This window comes from Gymnoscopelus microlampas (assembly GCF_963454915.1).
Source record: "Gymnoscopelus microlampas genome assembly, chromosome: 18".
Lineage (NCBI taxonomy): Eukaryota > Metazoa > Chordata > Actinopteri > Myctophiformes > Myctophidae > Gymnoscopelus > Gymnoscopelus microlampas.
In genome coordinates, this window is record NC_139955.1 from 26,595,235 (window position 1) to 26,615,968 (window position 20,734).

Below are 20,734 nucleotides of genomic sequence, written 5' to 3' on the forward strand. Positions count from 1 at the left end.
TCACACACAAGGGGCTGCATTTGCTGCTGCCCCCCTGTGGACCAAAGAAAGGTGGTACAGCCCTGCCAGTGAGTCAGCTTGTTGCTGTGGCAACACAACCCACTTGCTTCTTGGGAGCTGGCAATGATGAAAAAAGAAAAAGAGCTATGAAAAAAAAGACAACATGGAGGATGAGGAAGAGGCAGAAAGGACGAGTGAAAGGAAGAGAAATGGTGATGCCAACAATGGAAAATTGAGTTTAGCATCACATATATTCTTATCTTTCAGGATGAAGATGTGTCCTACAATGGCATATAATATTCAATCACAACTCACATTACAAGGTTACATAAACTAATCTCTTTACAAATGGTTGCAAACTGACACGGGAGAGAGCTTTGCACTTGCACATTGTGAACTATACAGCAGGCATGAATTAACACAGTATGCCAAAGGATGGCTTTGTATACAGACTGGACAAAATGTCCTACAAAAAATCTCTCTCTCTCTCTCTCTCTCTCTCTCTCTCTCTCTCTCTCTCTCTCTCTCTCTCTCTCTCTCTCTCTCTCTCTCTCTCTCTCTCTCTCTCTCTCTCTCTCTCTCTCTCTCTCTCTCTCTCTCTCTCTCTCTCTCTCTCTCTCTCTCTCTCTCTCTCTCTCTCTCTCTCTCTCTCTCTCTCTCTCTCTCTCTCTCTCTCTCTCTCTCTGCAGCAGAATGGTGCAGCTGGAGATGAAGAGGGGGAGGGGAAGGATGCAGAGAGTGAACAGGATCAGGAGAGAAAATGAGGAAGGGAGGACAGTCTGAAACCAAGAGTGCCTTGTAGCAAACAAACCAGCATAGCTACAATGTTAAACTAGCTAATGATGCAATGAACAACTATCATAATCACTAAAACATGTGATGAATGATATTCCTACATAAATGTGCTCAAACCATTATAAGTGATAATGCAAAAACAGCTGATAATGTTTTAAGGAAAGAGACTGACAGACAGACAGACAGACAGACAGACAGACAGACAGACAGACAGAGACAGACAGACAGGGGTAATAATGGGAAGGAAAAAAAAGTCAGAAACAGTTGCATCAAATCTGCACTGATCGCTATTGTCTTTAAGTGCCACCATGCCACGCCTTGCAGTGCAATGTAATTTGCTTCATATACCTGTATGTGTCTGTCTCTTACACTGACGTAATTATTTCCAAAAGGATCAGCAGGTCCAGATTGCTACAGTCCCATTCACACACAGTAAACATATACAGTAGGTTCAAATGCAAGCACACAACCTCCATGTTCTGAGGGGGGGGGGGGGGGGGGGCTGTATACTGTATGTAGTCTAGTGTTTTTGCTCATTGCTAAAATATCACATGAATCTCACCCTGCCAGCACTGAAGGTACACACCTACAGACAGTAAACTAACAGTCTCTGTACTAAAAATCAAAGCCGTCATGTGCAGTTTACCTACCTACCAAGTACCAACAGTATCTGTACTAACAAACAAAGTCTTCATGTACAGTGCACCTACCTATCTGTTCTAAATATCTAAGCCACCATGTAGTTCACAATTCACATGTTTAGTAAAGTACTGGATCAGTGACTATCACAGGCAACAACAACAGTCACTTGGATTAGAAATGAGTGAGCTTTTGTTACATAGAGCAAACATATAAAACAATTCCACCTGTCTATTCCACCAATAATGTCATTTCAACTAAGGATATGGTCCAACATAAACGGCACAGATTTTGGAGCATCTAAGGGTTTACTCTCTTTCACATATTGACAGCAGGGATGTATAGGGCACTTGAAATGTATGAAAGGGCATAACGTTCCATCATCATAATGCAAAACACTACACAGCAAAATCTGGAGTGTTCATTTAATTTATTAGTACATTTTCCACGCAATGAATGTGTATAAAACATAGATTGTATAACTACAAATGGCAGGGCCTCTTCAGATGAGGGATAACTGCATTATAAATGGAGCAAGCTTAATTTGATCACTGTAAAGTGTAATGAAATGGTGAATGTACTGAGCTGTGGTGTATCTGTGCTGTGCTTTATGTCAGGGAATGCGGTCACACCCAAGCATAACAGACATCAAGCCAATGATCTGGCAGGAGAAGAAGAGGATGCAGGATTACAGTTCCTAACAGATTGGCCACTCAAACAAGTTAACCTGTGCTTTTCTTAAAAGTACTATGCTGTAATGTCCAATTCTCTCTCTCACTCACACACACACACACACACACACACACACATTGTGATTGTTTATGACACGGACACCTGGACTAAAAAACAATACAAATCATGACAAACAGACGGAACCATTCAGTAGAGGTATGGTGTGTCTGTGAGCTCTGACCCCCATGGAGCCACTGTGACCACCAGGATTTACAGTGCTCAGTAAAACTCTCTCCCTGCTAACGAGCCTGAGAACAGACACTGAGTGGTTCAAAAACGCAGTCGGAGCCGGCAAAGCAGTCACAGATGTGGGATAATAATGATGATGACAGGCTGCATCCTGCGAGAAAAAGGATCACGCAATAAAACTAAGTGTGTGCTTTTTTTTACGAGTGGCGGCGTGTCTACCTGTATTTTCAAATGTCACATAAAAGCACACACCTTAGTGGATCATAGACACCCCACTGGCAAGACACATACACCAGTCCACATGTCCAGGTCAGTCAGGCGGCAAATTAAAATCAATGGCAAGAAATAATTATTCTCCGAATTCAAAACAACAACAACAACAACAATAATATTCAAGACCATGCCATCAGCCTCATAATAAACACCAATACATCAAGCTACACTTTATTACAGAGCTAATATATGTGTGTCCAGTATCTAAAAACAACTTTACATGATGCCCAGTTTACGAGGTAATCTAACTACCTTTGCTACTACTACTTCCTGTATGAGTCTCCCTCTGCGAGAGTTAACATTATGGGGTCCAGGTGAGAGCCACATGGAAGGTAATTCTTCCCTTGTGTTGAAAGGTAAACATTAAGGCCTGTGGGCTACTGGGCATGAACTATCCCTTTGTATAGACCTGATGCCTGTTTAATAAGTATGGAGGGAAGGAGGAAATGATGTAAGATAAGGTATGTTTTCACTGAGTACTAAAACTATCATCATAAAATGATGTGACAACAAGCAACTGAATGCAGGATCAACACAGTTCCTTGATTGCTTTGCAATGTTTCAATAGTACACATTCAGCCCCATGCCTGTTTTCTCAGTTGTTTTGCACATTCAGCCCCATGCCTGTTTTGCCTCTCTCTGTCTGTCTGTCTCTCTTATCAGGCTTCTCTTAACCCCTTTCACCATGCAGACAAAGAGTGCTGCACATCAAAATGGCTGCCGTTCACCACTAACACAGATACCGCACATGAGTGTTGGAGAGAGGGCCGGTTACCATGCGCCTTCCCCTCCCCCCTGCTGTCTATCTCCCTCTCTTCATCTCTCACCCTCCCTTTTTCTCAGGCTGCCTTCTGTGACTGCCTCATCCTGTCCTTATACTCAATGACTGCCTATTTTACATTTTACTCCTATTCCTTTCAATGCACCCTTCTTTAACCATTTTCTCTTTTCATTTGTCTTTTTCTCTGAGCTATCGCTCTCTTTTCCTCTGTATGAACAGTGTAACATCAGGAATATAGCAGCACTGTGTTAGGAAGGGAACTAGGTCACAGAAACATAGTGCAGTGTGCATGTGCGCGGGTGTGTGTACATGTATGGGTGGAAATATCCCCACGCAGTGATGCTTCAGTACAGCAGCAACCCATACATTTTCATTCAGTGGAGCAACTCTTCAAATTGCAGTTCTTGATACTGCATATTGTATATCCCTACATGTCTGCCTATGATGATATAAATGGTCTACCACACTTAGTTCAATTGAACATAGATTTGTTGACTCATAGGTGTGTAAAAACATGGAACGGGGCACTGCAATGAATACAAATATTGTTTCTAGTTTTGCCAAGAGTGAAAAGATTGTAATGAGACTACCTGTGTATATGAAGGTTTATCGCCCTGACCTCAATGAACCAATACACTGTATCATCATCACAACACAACACCATGGAACTTTACACAACAGATCTCTACACTGCAATTTGGTGGTCAGGGGTCATGGTCGTGACGTTCAATTCTATCTATCAATGAAGGATGAGATTGGATTTGAATGCTTTTTTCAAGCCAATTCATTTCCCATTAGGTTTCCTAGATGATGTCAAACAGTTCATGCACAAATCTTCTGGCCAAAATAAACAAATATATACACTCTAAATGCAAGTTGAATCAGGAAGACCTCTCCAATTTATCCTTCTCCTTTAAGCGGCCAGTCATCCACTATACCTCCTTTTCAGTCATCGTATCATGCATCTTATCTCAACACCCTGGATTTTTAAACCCCCTGTCATTTCAGAACCAGATTCTGCTTTGTCATACTGTCATTAATATATAAGCATACATGTCTCTCCTAATCAAACTGGTGTAGGTCTATGTCCTGTATTAGGCTATACTGAACTTGTTTAGTCTATGTCATGAATTAGAGTGAACACATTATGTATTTAAGAAGCTAATAATGAGGTCTTAAACTAACAGGCTTCATCACAAAACCATGTAAAATCATACAGGTCCATTATACAGGTACAACATCTGTGCATAAATACCCTAAAGACAATAAGCACACACATCCTCATGCTGCTACCATTAGTATGGTAAGTAGAGGTGCAAAGGGGAGGTTGATTCTGGCATGCTTGTTCTGATAAAGAACTGGAAGAGTAACACAAGCACTGCATGCCATATTTATAGAAGAATGTTTTCTATGGTGGAGTTTGAAACAGCTAAATAAATATGCTAGTGTGCCCTTGTATATTGAATACTTCACAAATAGTTCTTGTCCTGACAAGAAATTGGCAAAAATCACAGAATAACTGAGACTACAGTTAACTGAGAGACAAGTTAATTTAAGCAAACAATAAGCATGTACATATTATCAGCTCTTTGCAACCAGGTGAACCAGTGGAGAGAGGAAGGCCTCACCTCTGTCATCAAATCCTCTGACCCAGTGTTTTGCCTGGGCACTGTTCTCATGCCACTATGGTCAACACTCAAAGTGCTCTGACTGAATGGACGGATGCACTTCACATCACTCTTCCGGGAGTCAGTTGTTCCATATCCATCGTAATTGAACACATGCTTCAAAGTGCCCGTCCCACTAACGTCTGCGTACATGGGTGGGTAATATGGAATAACGGGAAGATTCCCACTGGATTTGCAAAACAGGCGCTCACGTCTCCACCTGTATATCTTCACTGATATGATAACAGCTAAACATGTGATGAAGAGAAAGGAAACAACAGCCAAAGCCAGGACCAAGTAAAAAGTGAGGTTGTCATTGTATTCCTTGTCGTGTGTAAAGTCAGTGAACTCTGAGAGAACTTCAGGGAAGCTGTCAGCCACCGCCACGTTAACATTGACTGTAGCTGAACGAGAGGGTTGTCCGTTGTCTTCCACGATAACAGTCAGTCTTTGTTTCACAATATCTTTATCAGTGACTTGACGTATAGTTCTTATTTCTCCATTCTGTAATCCCACTTCAAACAGCGCCCTGTCTGTGGCTTTCTGCAGTTTATATGAGAGCCAGGCATTCTGTCCAGAGTCCACATCAACAGCAACCACTTTAGTGACCAAATAGCCCACATCTGCTGAACGAGGCACCAATTCAGCCACCAGAGAGCCACCACTCAGGACTGGATACAGAACCTGAGGAGCGTTGTCATTCTGGTCCTGAATCATTATATTCACGGTCACATTACTGCTGAGTGGACGAGAGCCTCCATCTTGCGCTTTGACAAGAATTTTGAACTGCTTTGTTTGTTCATAATCAAAGGAACGCACAGCAAGTATTTCTCCACTCTCTGCATTCACTGAAAAGTAAGCTGAAGCTGCCAAACCATTCATTTGACTATCTTCTAGGAAATAGGAGATGCGTGCATTATTCCCAGAGTCTCTATCACCAGCTTTAACAGAAACAATTGTCATTCCAGGTGAATTGTTTTCAACAATGTATGCAGTGTATGATTGCTGTGGGAATAATGGGGCGTTGTCATTCATGTCAGATATCTTCAAAGTAACAGTTTTGTTTGTGGAATAAGAGGGAGACCCCTCGTCTGTGGCAGTTATTGTTATATTATACTCTGGCACTGTTTCACGGTCCAAAAACTCGTCAGACACCAAACTATAGAAATTAGTCGAGGCTGCTTTTATTTTGAAAGGTAAGTCTGGACTGATGTGACATTTAATTTGGCCATTTTTCCCAGAGTCCAAATCTTTGACATTAAGCATCGCTATTACTGTCTCTGGAGTAGAATCCTCAGGTATGGGGTTGGAGAAAGAAATGATGCTAATCACAGGGGGGTTGTCGTTTACGTCAGTTAATTCAATTAGCACTTTGCTGGAGTCTCTTAACCCTCCTTTGTCTGTAGCTTCAATATCAATTTCATAATGTTTGTTTTTTTCGTAATCTAAGACACCACTTAAGGTAATTTTTCCTGTCAGCTGATCTACATTGAAAAGAGATGAAGTGATATCAGCGTTTTGAGAAAACGAATAAATTATTTCTCCGTTTGTCCCTTGATCTGCATCAGTGGCACTGACAGTTAAAATAACAGCGCCTTTCGACGCGTTTTCTGGAACAATTATCCTGTACACTGACTGACTGAATACCGGAGCATTGTCGTTTGCATCCAGGACAATAACGTTTATTTTGACAGACCCCGATTTCTGAGGATTACCGCCATCGTAGGCTGTAAGTGTTAGTTTATGCTCCTCGTGTTTTTCCCTGTCTAGTGGAGTCTGCAGAACCATCTCAATATACTTCGACTCGTCAGGACGAGATAAGACATTCAATTTGAAATGATCTGTAGGATTCAGTTTATATGTTTGGAGAGTATTCAACGCAACGTCGGGATCTTTGGCACTGTCGAGAGAAAAACGAGCCCCGTTAACAGCCATTTCACTGATTTGAAAGTTCATTTCCCTTTTATTGAAAACTGGAGCGTTGTCGTTAATATCTAAAATTTCGACGTCAATTCGATGCAGTTCCATGGGATTTTCCAATATGATTTGGAAATGCAGAGAGCAAGGAGACACTTGTCCGCACAGCTCTTCTCTGTCTATCTTTTCTTTCACTACTAAGGTCCCTTTGTCGACATTCAGACCAATGTACTCACTTCCGTCCTCCGTAAAAATCCGTGCCCGACCAAATTTCAGCCTTTTAACATCCAAACCAAGGTCTTGGACAATATTTCCCACAATTGAGCCCGTAGCCATCTCTTCGGGAATAGAATAGCGGACCTGTCCGTGCGATACCTCTATGAATAATAGGCAGCATAGAAGCAGCGTCCACGCAGTTGTTCCTCGATCGAAAGGAAGAATCTCCATTCTGATTTTTAAAATACAACACTCATCAACAGGCCATATGAGGATACCAACGCGTACAAAAATAAAATATAGCTGGATTAGTGATGTGTTTGCATTGTAGGCTAGGCTATTATGGACCTCCAAAGCGCACAAGAAAAATGGGAGGACGAAGTGTGTCTCATACTCCTCACACTAACCAACAGCGGCACTTAGAGACCTAAACATATATTACAATGAAAGGCTAAGTCAAATAAGTTAAATTTCAGGATTTATTATCTCTAGCCTCTGCTCTGTCCATTGTGAATTTAAGGTATAAACGTAAATATCGTTCAGACAGACAGCCAACCAGCCAGCCAGCCAGCCAGCCAGACAGACAGACAGACAGACAGACAGACAGACAGACAGACAGACAGACAGACAGACAGACAGATCGTATAAGCTTTGGAGTCTATAACATTGTTTGAAAAGAAAAAGAGAGAAACAAAAGGAAAGATAAAACACTTCTTGAACTGTAAATTGCTGTCCATGGTGCTGAAAATGAAATGACCAGTGGATGACAGCTGGACCAAACCATTTTCTATAAGTAAAGAGTCAGGACAGGAAACAAAAATACGTCTAACCTCTATAGGAGAGTCTGGTTCATCCAGGATACTTTTTTCACTCTGTATCCGTTGCATTGTCCCTGTAGTATTTGGGTCCATTATTAATATATTCTGAATGCCAGCACCACTGAATTTGCAGTCACTCTTTCTGGAGTCAGTCGTCCTGCACACCTCATAATTGTACACATGTGGGAGAGTCCCTGTCCCCAAAGTGTCTGAGTAACGTGGTGGATAATATGGAATCACTGGGAGACTGGAATGATAGAGGATGCGGGACTGTCTCCATCTGTATATTTTTACTGATATAATAACAACTAAACACGTGATAAAGAGAAAGGAAACTACAGCCAAAGCCAAAACTAAATAAAAAGTCAGGTTATCATTGTACTCCTTGTCGTGTGTAAAGTCAGTAAACTCTGAGAGAACTTCAGGGAAGCTGTCAGCCACAGCCACGTTAACATTGACTATAGCTGAACGAGAGGGCTGTCCGTTGTCCTCCACTATAACAGTCAGTCTTTGTTTCACAGAATCTTTATCAGTGACTTGACGAATAGTTCTTATTTCTCCATTCTGTAATCCCACTTCAAACAGCGCCCTTTCTGGTGCTTTCTGTAGTTTATAGGAGAGCCAGGCATTCTGTCCAGAGTCCACATCAACAGCCACCACTTTAGTGACCAGATAGCCCACATCTGCAGAACGAGGCACCATTTCAGCCACCAGAGAGCCACCACTCTGGACTGGATACAGAACCTGAGGAGCATTGTCATTCTGGTCCTGGATCAGTACTTTCACTGTTACATTACTACTGAGTGGAGGAGAGCCTCCATCCTGAGCTTTGACACAGAACTGGAAATCCTTGATTTGCTCGTAATCAAAAGAACGCACTGCATGTATGACTCCACTATCAGCACTAACAGACACATAAGAAGAGACGGGCACTCCGTTAACAGAGGAGTCCTCCAGTATGTAAGAAACACGGGCATTCTGGTTCCAGTCAGCGTCTATGGCTTTTACTGTGAATATAGAGAGTCCTGGTGTGTTGTTTTCTACAATGTAGGCCTCATATGATGTCTTTTCAAAGACAGGAGCGTTGTCATTTACATCTGAAATCTGTAAGTTGAGAATGACGCTGCTGGAGAGTGAAGGCACTCCCTCATCAGAACACGTCACACTGATATTATACTCAGAGGCTCTCTCTCGGTCTAAATCACTGTCTGTCACAAGGCTATAGAAATTATTTGATGTAGACTTCATAACAAAAGGAATATCATCATTAATATTGCATTTTACTTCGCCATTTTCGCCTGAATCTGCATCTTCGATATTTATCATTGTGACGACAGTGTTGGGTTTGGAATCCTCTGATATCACATTTGATTTAGACATAATATGAATATCAGGTTTGTTGTCATTTACATCTAAGACGTCAACTATCACTTTACATGAACCGGTTAATCCCCCATCATCACTTGCACGGATGTTTATTTGAAAATGTCTAGCCTTTTCATAGTCAATATTTGTGACCAGGCTAACGTCGCCATTTTCGTCATTTACTTCAAACATTCCTCGAGCATGATCCATCATGCTTGAAATGGAATAACTGATTCTACCATAAGAGCCGTGGTCTGCGTCTGTTGCGGTAACTGTCATTACAACTGTTCCTAATGGCGCATTTTCTCTTATGGAAGCCTTATAAACAGATTGCGTAAAAACAGGGGCATTGTCGTTGGCATCTAACACTGTGATCAGAATCTGCATTGTTCCAGACATCTGCGGTTCACCTCCATCTATTGCCGTCAAAATTAAAGATATCTGCTCATTTTTCTCCCTGTCAAGAGGTGTCTGTAAGACCATCTCGACATTTTTAGTTCCATCCGCTTGGTTGTGCATTTTAAGGGCGAAATTCTCAGTTGGTTTTAGGATATAGGTTTGCAAACCATTTTCGCCTACGTCTAGATCACTGGCTCTATCTAAAATGAATGTTGCGCCATTTACAGCAGACTCGCTAATTTTGATTTGAACATCGTTCTTTTCAAAGGCTGGGGGGTTATCATTAATGTCTTTTATCTCAATAGTTATACTGTAAAACTCCATTGGATTTTCTAATATTATCTGGAAATGTAAAGCACATGGGGTCGATTGGCCACACAATGACTCTCTGTCTATTCTCTCTTTGATAAGGAGGACTCCTCTTTCTTTATTGAGCTCTATGTATTCTGCGCTGCCTTTCGTAAAAATGCGAGCTTTACCTGATTTGAGTCTTTTCACATCCAATCCTAAATCCTGAGCAATGTTACCAACTAAAGACCCTTTTGCCATTTCCTCAGGAATGGAGTAGCTGATCTGTCCGAGCACTGAACTGAGACAGAGGACCAAAATCAACAGTACTTGCTGTCTCATTGTTCTATCCGATGGTTCTCAGTAAAAAGAAGAAAAATATATTCCTTTCAGCATTCACAGAATATCCTAGGAAAATCCAGACAGTTGAAATCCCAAATACATTTTCCACAAATTGATAAAAACGATTCACAATGTAATCCTTCGCGTTCACTCACTGTTAACACACATTCGCACTATTCTTTTCTCTTTCTCTCCATGATATCGAGAATATAGGGCGGTACTGCTGGATAACTCCTCTGACGCTGCAACACCCTGAACAACAGCGGCTCTTCGTGTTCAGAGCAGAAAACAACATGCATGAGTTGCACAAATGAATGGACAACCATAAATAACTATATATTGTAATAGGCTACACCTAAATGTCATTTTAAAGGGGATTGAGAGTCCAAGATACACCAATAAACGAACACTGCAATGTATATTAAATTGTGTGAGATCAGGCTGAATACACAGTAGTACAAACGTCAAACACATTGGGTGGTCCTAATTAAAGTTGTGGTGAAAGAACTTAATTGAATAGTCAGCTACAGTGTGTAAAGATATTTACGCAAAAAGTGTTTGATTACGAAACAATTAAGTTTCGCTTCAGTCTAGGGATACAAGCTTAAATGATGTAGGATAAAGAGACAAGGGTAGATATGACATATTCAGTGATTTGTAAATTGCTATCCGTGGTGCTGAAAATTAACCGAATAGTCAATAAAAGTCACAACACGACCAGACGTTTTCTATGACATAACATTAAAGATATCTAACCTCTATAGGAGAGTCTGGTTCATCTAAGATGCTCTTTTCACTCTGTATCCGCTGCATCGTCCCTGCAGAACTGGGGTCCATGATCAGTATGTTCTGACTACCAGCTCTGCCGAACTTACAGTCACTCTTTCTGGAGTCAGTCGTCCTGCACACCTCGTAATTGTACACATGAGGGAGAGTCCCTGTCCCCAAAGTGTCTGAGTAACGTGGTGGATAATATGGAATCACAGGGAGACTGGAATGATAGAGGATGCGGGATTGTCTCCATCTGTATATTTTCACTGATATAATAACAACTAAACACGTGATGAAGAGAAAGGAAACTACAGCCAAAGCCAAGACTAAGTAAAAGGTCAGATTGTCATTATATTCTTTGTCTTGCGTGAAGTCAGTGAACTCTGAGAGAACTTCAGGAAAGCTGTCAGCCACCGCCACGTTAACATTGACTGTAGCTGAACGAGAGGGCTGTCCGTTGTCCTCCACTATAACAGTGAGTCTTTGTTTCACTGCATCTTTATCAGTGACTTGGCGGATTGTTCTAATTTCTCCATTCTGTAATCCCACTTCAAACAGTGCCCTGTCTGTGGCTTTCTGCAGTTTATATGACAGCCATGCATTCTGTCCAGAGTCCGCATCAACAGCCACCACTTTAGTGACTAGATATCCCACATCTGCTGAACGAGGCACCATTTCAGCCACCAGAGAGCTACCAGTCTGGACTGGATAGAGAACCTGAGGGGCGTTGTCATTCTGGTCCTGGATCAGTATTTTCACAGTGACATTACTACTGAGTGGAGGAGAGCCTCCATCCTGAGCTTTGATGAGGAACTGGAAGTCCTTGATCTGCTCGTAGTCAAAAGAACGCACCGCATGGATGACTCCACTATCAGCACTAACAGACACATATGAGGAGACAGGCACTCCGTTAACAGAGGACTCCTCCAATATGTAAGAAACACGGGAATTCTGGTTCCAATCCGCGTCTCTAGCCTTTGCTGTGAATATAGGGAGGCCTGGTGTGTTGTTTTCTATAAGATGGGCTTCATATGATGTTTTTTCAAATACAGGAGCGTTGTCATTCACATCTGAGATCTGTAATGTGAAAGTGATGCTGCTGGAGAGCGAGGGCACTCCCTCGTCAGAACATGTAACACTGATATTATATCCTGAGTCTCTCTCTCGGTCTAAATCACTGTCTGTCACGAGGCTATAGAAATTGTTTGATGTTGACTTTAATAAGAATGGCATGTTTTCATTCATACTGCATTGAACTTTACCATTGTCTCCAGAATCTGGATCTTGAATATTAAATACTGTAACGACAGTATTCGTTTTCGCATCTTCACTTATGACGTTTGATTTCGACATAATATTTATAACTGGCTTATTATCATTAATATCCATAACATCGACTATAACTTTACAAGAGTCTGTTAGTCCTCCATCATCACTCGCTCGTAAATTTATCTGGTAGTTTCGTGCCTTTTCGTAGTCTATGTTTCCGATCACTCTGACCTCTCCACTTCCCTCATTTACCTCAAATATGCCCTTGATATCATCAAGAGTGTTCCTGATTGAATATGTTATCCTTCCGTTTGATCCATGATCAGCATCTGATGCGTTAATTGTAGTAACCACTGTCCCTTTTGGAGCATTTTCTGTCACTGAAGCTTTATATACGGGCTGCGTAAAAACAGGAGCATTATCATTAGCGTCTAATACCGTGATGAGAATCTGCATTGTTCCAGACATCTGAGGATCACCTCCATCTACGGCCGTCAAAACTAAAGCTATATGCTCGTGTTTCTCTCTGTCAAGGTTTTTCTGTAAAATCATCTCAACGTTTTTTCTTCCATCAGCTTGATTGTGTAATTTAAGTGCAAAATTATCAGATGGCTTCAGCAGATAACTTTGAACACCATTATGTCCAACGTCTAAATCCATCGCCCGTTCCAAATCAAATTTCGACCCACTGACTGCAGACTCGCTTATTTTGAACGTAATTTCATTTTTCTCGAAAGCTGGAGGGTTATCATTTATGTCAGTAACCTCAACTGTTATGCTGTAAAATTCTATGGGATCATCCAAAATAATCTGTAAATGTAAAGCGCAAGGCGTTGTCTGCCCACAGAGCACCTCTCTGTCTATTCTCTCCTTAATTACGAGGATTCCTCTTTCTTTATTCAACTCGATATATTCCCTGCTATCACCGGAATATACGCGGGCTTTACCTGAATTTAGTCTTTTAACATCTAAACCTAAATCCTGTACGATATTACCGACTAAAGAGCCTTTCGCCATTTCCTCAGGAATGGAGTAGCTGATCTGTCCGTGCACTAAACTGAGAGAGAGGATCGAGATAAACAACAGTACTTGCCGTCTCATTGTTCTCGATATTTTTCCACAGTCAGGAAATAAAGTAATCCATTCAGTAAAGGTCAAATCGAGTTAGAAATTGGTCCAAGTGATCAAGAGAAAATCATTCTATTCCCAATCGGCGAAGGAAAAATAAACAAAACAAAAAACAGTAGATCAATGTTAGTATGTGTAACTCTCTGACAACGCTCTCTGCGTCTCTAAACCCTTTCTCCCTCAGTTAGTCTACGAGATGGGGAGGTACTGCTGAAGATCTGTTCGTAAACTGCGAGATATTGGCCAACAGCGTCACTAAGAGTTTAGTCCCACAAAGTGCATGTAATCTGTTAGATATAACGACAGTTTATATTGACAAATGAACATACTACATAAACATGTAAGCCAAACTAAACCTTAGCATAAATAAATAACAATAATAATAACTAAATATTTCAAATGTGTAGACGAATAAAAAGAATAGGGGAACAAACAGCGGAAATGCGTCGCTCTCCGAGGTGCTGAATCAGAGAGATACCGACTGGTGGCGTCTCAATTGAAGGCGCTATATTGCACTGCTGTCATACAAAGAGCAGGTATACCCCCTATATGGTCCTTTAGAGGTTCGTGAAAGGTTAATTAAGGCTTCTAAAGTTTAGTTAAACCACAGATAATGGTTCATTGGACCACGGTATACAACCTTTAAGACAGGTGCTATATAGCACAAAAAAAAGAGGTTCCCTTGAGAGCCAAATCACTTTTAGTGCTATTTATCAAACATTTTGTTTAGTGTGAACGGTGTTACAATTCTAACCTCTAGAGGAGAGTCTGGTTCATCCAGGATGCTCTTTTCATGCTGTATTCGCTGCATCGTCCCTGTAGAACTGGGGTCCATGATCAGTATGTTCTGACTACCAGCTCTGCCGAACTTACAGTCACTCTTTCTGGAGTCAGTCGTCCTGCACACCTCGTAATTGTACACATGAGGGAGAGTCCCTGTCCCCAAAGTGTCTGAGTAACGTGGTGGATAATATGGAATCACAGGGAGACTGGAATGATAAAGGATCCGAGACTGTCTCCATCTGTATATTTTCACTGATATAATAACAACTAAACACGTGATAAAGAGAAAGGAAACTACAGCCAAAGCCAAGACTAAGTAAAAAGTGAGGTTGTCATTGTATTCCTTGTCGTGTGTAAAGTCAGTGAACTCTGAGAGAACTTCAGGGAAGCTGTCAGCCACCGCCACGTTAACATTGACTGTAGCTGAACGAGAGGGCTGTCCGTTGTCCTCCACTACAACAGTCAGTCTTTGTTTCACAACATCTTTATCAGTGACTTGACGGATTGTTCTTATTTCTCCATTCTGTAATCCCACTTCAAAAAGCGCCCTGTCTGTGGCTTTCTGTAGTTTATAAGAGAGCCAGGCATTCTGGCCAGAGTCCACATCAACAGCCACCACTTTAGTGACCAGATAGCCCACATCTGCTGAACGAGGCACCATTTCAGCCACGAGAGAACCACCCGTTTGGACTGGATACAGAACCTGAGGAGGGTTGTCATTCTGGTCCTGGATCAGTATTTTCACTGTCACATTACTACTGAGTGGAGGAGAGCCTCCATCCTGAGCTTTGACACAGAACTGGAAATCCTTGATCTGCTCGTAGTCAAAAGAACGCACTGCATGTATGACTCCACTATCAGCACTAACAGACACATATGAGGAGATGGGCACTCTGTTAACAGAGGAGTCCTCCAGTATATAAGACACACGGGCATTCTGGTTCCAGTCAGAGTCTCTGGCTTTCACTGTGAATATAGAGATTCCTGGTGTGTTGTTTTCTACAAAATAGGCCTCATATGAGGTCTTTTCAAAGACAGGTGCGTTGTCATTTACATCTGAGATTTGAAATGTTAGAGTGATGCTGCTGGAAAAAGAAGGCACTCCCTCGTCAGAACACGTCACACTGATATTATACTCAGAGGCTCTCTCTCTGTCCAAATCACCATCAGTCACTAGACTATAGAAACTACCAGATGTCGATTTGATTGCAAATGGAATGTTGTCATTAATATCACAATGGACTTGTCCGTTAGTTTCAGAATCAGGATCACTTACACTCATTATAGCTACCACTGTATTTGGAGGAGAGTTCTCTTGTATAGTAGCCGATTTTGAAAACATATTGATGGTCGGGCTGTTGTCATTTATGTCAATTATATCAATAATGACTTTACTCGAATCTGAGAGTCCACCTTGATCAGTTGCCTCTATATCAATCTGATAATTTTTTGCCTTTTCATAATCAATGGGACCATTTAATATAAGCTCACCCTCGTCAGTAATGTGAAAAAGCATTGAAACGCTATGCATGCTATTACCGATGGCATAGGTAACCTCTCCATTCGATCCTTTGTCTGCATCAGATGCGCTTACTTTTGTAACAAGCGTTCCCTTTACAGCATTTTCAGTGATGCTTGCCTTATATACGGGTTTGGTAAAAATCGGAGCGTTATCATTGGCGTCCAGAACAGTAACATGAATTTGCATTGTTCCTGATAATTGAGGCTCCCCTCCATCCACAGCCGTTAAGATTAACGAAATATGCTCTTGTTTCTCTCGGTCTAAAGGTTTTTGTAAAATCATTTCTACCTTTTTACTACCATCAACCTGACTATGGAGTTTAAGCATGAAATTGTCGCTCGGATTCAGTGTGTAACTCTGAAGACCGTTCAGTCCTATATCAGGGTCAATTGCTTTCTCTAACATGAATTTAGAACCGATTACTGCAATTTCGCTGATCTCAAACCTTCTCTCGTCCTTTTGAAAAGCAGGAGTATTGTCATTGACATCTGTGATTTCAAGAGTAATGGGGAAAATTTCCATTGGGTTTTCTAAAGTGATCTGAAAATGTAAAGCACAAGGCGTTGTCTGCCCGCAAAGCGCTTCACGATCTATTTTTTCTTTGATAAGGAGGACTCCCCTTTCTTTATTTAGCTCGATGTATTCTGCACTATCTCCTGTATGTATACGAGCTTTGCGTGATAATAGTCGTCTAGCTTCTAAACCTAAATCCTGCGCTATATTACCAACTAAAGAGCCTTTTGCCATTTCCTCAGGAATGGAATAGCTGACCTGTCCGAGCACTGAACTGAGAGAGAGGACCGAGATAAACAACAGTACTTGCCGTCTCATTGTTTCCTCTGTGTCAAGTATCTTTCACCAGAACAAACGTAGCATCCGTTTTACAATGAATATTCCAACCGATAAGAATACAAATGTACTAGGAAGATGAATGTAATCCACACGCACCAAACAAAAGAAAATGCTCTTTTTGTATTCCGTGAATGGTTTCCTCTGTACCCCTGACGGTGCGGTCTTCGTCTGTCTAAACACTTCTGTCCAATATATCAACTACATGGAGGACGTTCTGCCACAAATCTATTCTTACTCAAACACGCTGGGCAACAGCGGCCCGCTGAGTTCAGAACATGAAATAACACATACCAAAATGTCCAACAAATGTATGAAATGTAATAGGCTCTGCTATCAATAATCTTTCATACACATTCATGGTTTGTTCGTGCTTGAGTGCTCATTTTGACCATACCACCAGAACCATGAGGATAATTAATGTATTAAATGATAATTGGAAATGCCATTATGCTAAAGACTATGCTATTCAAATGAAATAACTTGCATAAAGGTGAAAAGTAGGGAGTGTGATAACGTGAGTCAAAGAGAAATGGAGTGAGAAGAAAAGCAAGCTGCAGACAGTAGGCTAGTGTAACTGTCCATGGTGCTGAAACAACATTTCTACTTAATAAAATAATACAATTATATCAATAAATAAACCCAGGACAAAATAAATCAAGATGGGTTCTGATAATGTTGTGGCTTCCCTGTGGATCTCGGACTTCATATGACCAGTTTACGACGTCAGTAATATGACGTCACTCATCTCATTATTGGGCAAAGTTCCTGCCAAATTCAAGCGTCGTTGACTTCAACACACACACACACACACACACACACACACACACACACACACACACACACACACACACACACACACACACACACACACACACACACACACACACACACACACACACACACACACACACACACACACACACACACACACACACACACACACACACACACACACACACACAGACAGTAAGACTAGCATTGTGTGTCTGATATATGATCACAATATTAAACGATTGACATCTAGAGATTCCTGACGTTCATACAACAAAAAGGGAAAGATGCTCAGTTCAACATTCTAACCTCTAGAGGAGAGTCTGGTTCATCCAAGATGCTCTTTTCGCTCTGCATTCGCTGCATCGTCCCTGTAGAACTGGGGTCCATTACCAGTATGTTCTGACTACCAGCTCTGCCGAACTTACTGTCACTCATTCTGGAATCAGTAGTCCCGCACACCTCGTAATTGTACACATGAGGGAGAGTCCCTGTCCCCAAAGTGTCTGAGTAACGTGGTGGATAATATGGAATCACAGGGAGATTGGAATGATAGAGGATGCGGGAGTGTCTCCATCTGTATATCTTCACTGATATAATAACAACTAAACACGTGATGAAGAGAAAGGAAACTACAGCCAAAGCCAAGACTAAGTAAACAGTCAGATTGTCATTATATTCTTTGTCGTGTGTGAAGTCAGTGAACTCAGAGAGAACTTCAGGGAAGCTGTCAGCCACCGCCACGTTAACATTGACTGTAACTGAACGAGATGGCTGTCCGTTGTCCTCCACTATAACAGTCAGTCTTTGTTTCACAGCATCTTTATCAGTGACTTGTCGGATAGTTCTTATTTCTCCATTCTGTAATCCCACTTCAAACAGTGCCCTGTCTGTTGTTTTCTGTAGTTTATATGAAAGCCAGGCATTCTGTCCAGAGTCCACATCAACAGCCACCACTTTAGTGACCAGATAGCCCACATCTGCTGAACGAGGCACCATTTCAGCCACCAGAGAGCTACCACTTTGGACTGGATACAGAACCTGAGGTGCATTGTCATTCTGGTCCTGGATCAGTATTTTCACTGTCACATTACTACTGAGTGGAGGAGAGCCTCCATCCTGAGCTTTGACACAGAACTGGAAATCATTGATCTGCTCGTAGTCAAAAGAACGCACTGCATGTATGACTCCACTATCAGCACTAACAGACACATATGTGGAGATGGGCACTCCGTTAACAGATGAGTCCTCCAGTATGTAAGAAACGCGGGCATTCTGGTTCCAGTCAGAGTCTCTGGCTTTCACTGTGAATATAGAGAGTCCTGGTGTGTTGTTTTCTACCAAATAGGCCTCATATGTTGTCTTTTCAAAGACAGGTGCATTGTCATTCACATCAGAGATCTGTAAGGTGAGAGTGACGCTGCTGGACAGTGAAGGCACTCCCTCGTCAGAACACGTCACACTGATGTTATACTCAGAGGCTCTCTCTCTGTCCAAATCACCATCAGTCACTAGACTATAGAAACTACCAGATGTCGATTTGATTGCAAATGGAATGTTGTCATTAATATCACAATGGACTTGTCCGTTAGTTTCAGAATCTGGATCACTGACACTCATTATAGCTACTACTGTATTTGGAGGAGAGTTCTCTTGTACAAAAAACGATTTTGAAAACATATTGATGATCGGGCTGTTGTCATTTATGTCAATTATATCAATAATGACTTTACTCGAATCTGAGAGTCCACCTTGATCAGTTGCCTCTATATCAATCTGATAATTTTTTGCCTTTTCATAATCAATAGGACCATTTAATATAAGCTCACCCTCGTCAGTAATGTGAAAAAGCATTGAAACGCTATGCATGCTATTACCGATGGCATAGGTAACCTCTCCATTCGATCCTTTGTCTGCATCAGATGCGCTTACTTTTGTAACAAGCGTTCCCTTTACAGCATTTTCAGTGATGCTTGCCTTATATACGGGTTTGGTAAAAATAGGAGCGTTATCATTAACGTCCAGAACAGTAACATGAATTTGCATTGTTCCTGATAATTGAGGCTCCCCTCCATCCACAGCCGTTAAGATTAACGAAATATGCTCTTGTTTCTCTCGGTCTAAAGGTTTCTGTAAAATCATTTCTACCTTTTTACTGCCATCAACCTGACTATGCAGCTTAAGCATGAAATTGTCACTCGGTTTCAGTGTGTAACTCTGAAGACCGTTCAGTCCTATATCAGGGTCAATTGCTTTCTCTAACATGAATTTAGAACCGATTGCAGCAGTCTCGCTGATCTCAAACCTTCTCTCGTCCTTTTGAAAAGCAGGAGTATTGTCATTGACATCTGTGATTTCAAGAGTAATGGGGAAAAATTCCATTGGGTTTTCTAAAGTGATCTGAAAATGTAAAGCACAAGGCGTTGTCTGTCCGCAGAGCGCTTCACGATCTATTTTTTCTTTGATATGGAGGACTCCCCTTTCTTTATTTAGCTCGATGTATTCTGCACTATCTCCTGTATGAATACGAGCTTTGCGTGATAATAGTCGTCTAGCATCTAAACCTAAATCCTGTGCTATATTACCGACTAAAGAGCCTTTCACCATTTCCTCAGGAATGGAGTAGCTGACCTGTCCGAGCACTGTACTGAGAGAGAGGACCGAGATAAACAACAGTACTTGCCGTCTCATTGTTTCCTCTGTCATGTATCTTTCACCAGAACAAACGTAGTATCCGTTTTACAATGAATATTCCACCCGATAAGGATTAAAACGTATCGGGAAGATGAATGTATTCCACACACGCCAAACAAAAGAAAATGCACTTTTCATATCCGTGAATGGTTTTCTCTGTATTCTGACGGTGCGGTCTTCGTCTGTCTCAACACTTCTGTCCAATACATGAACTACATGGAGGAGGTTCTGCCAAAAATCTCTTCTAACTCAAACACGCTGGGCAACAGCGGCCCGCTGAGTTCAGAACATGAAATAACACATACCAAGATGTCCAACAAATGTATAAAATGCAATAGATTATATCTGCCATTAATAATCTTTCATACACATTCATGGTTTGTTCGTGCTTGAGTGCTCATTTTGACCATACCACCAGAACCATGAGGATAATTAATTTATTAAATGATAATTGGAAATGCCATTATGCTAAAGACTACGCTATTAAAATGAAATAACTTGCATAAAGGTGAAAAGTAGGGAG

The 20,734-nt window shown here is 41.4% G+C and overlaps 2 protein-coding genes across 11 annotated transcripts in view; both read right to left on the reverse strand.

The window, feature by feature from the left end:
- LOC311065419 (protocadherin gamma-C5-like) overlaps positions 1 to 20,734 on the reverse strand; it is a gene marked incomplete at its 5' end in the record, with an annotated part of 366,358 nt that overhangs the window by 55,295 nt on the left and 290,329 nt on the right. Inside the window, one exon of one of the 10 annotated variants that reach the window (XM_084085756.1) lies at positions 14,344 to 16,725. The exons of 5 other annotated variants lie outside the window; for them this stretch is intronic. In XM_084085756.1, coding sequence (XP_083941882.1) covers positions 14,344 to 16,725 — 2,382 coding nt within the window. Of the gene's footprint in view, positions 1 to 5,037; positions 7,366 to 8,039; positions 10,428 to 11,177; positions 13,575 to 14,343; positions 16,726 to 20,734 lie in introns of those variants that run through there. 4 more of the 10 variants (XM_084085761.1, XM_084085771.1, XM_084085762.1 and 1 more) reach the window with 4 other exon arrangements.
- LOC311065648 (protocadherin beta-16-like) lies at positions 17,809 to 20,223 on the reverse strand (the record flags this gene model as incomplete). Its single annotated transcript, XM_084086092.1, has 1 exon — positions 17,809 to 20,223. The coding sequence occupies one exon, from the start codon at positions 20,221 to 20,223 to the stop codon at positions 17,809 to 17,811; it is 2,415 nt and encodes an 804-aa protein (XP_083942218.1).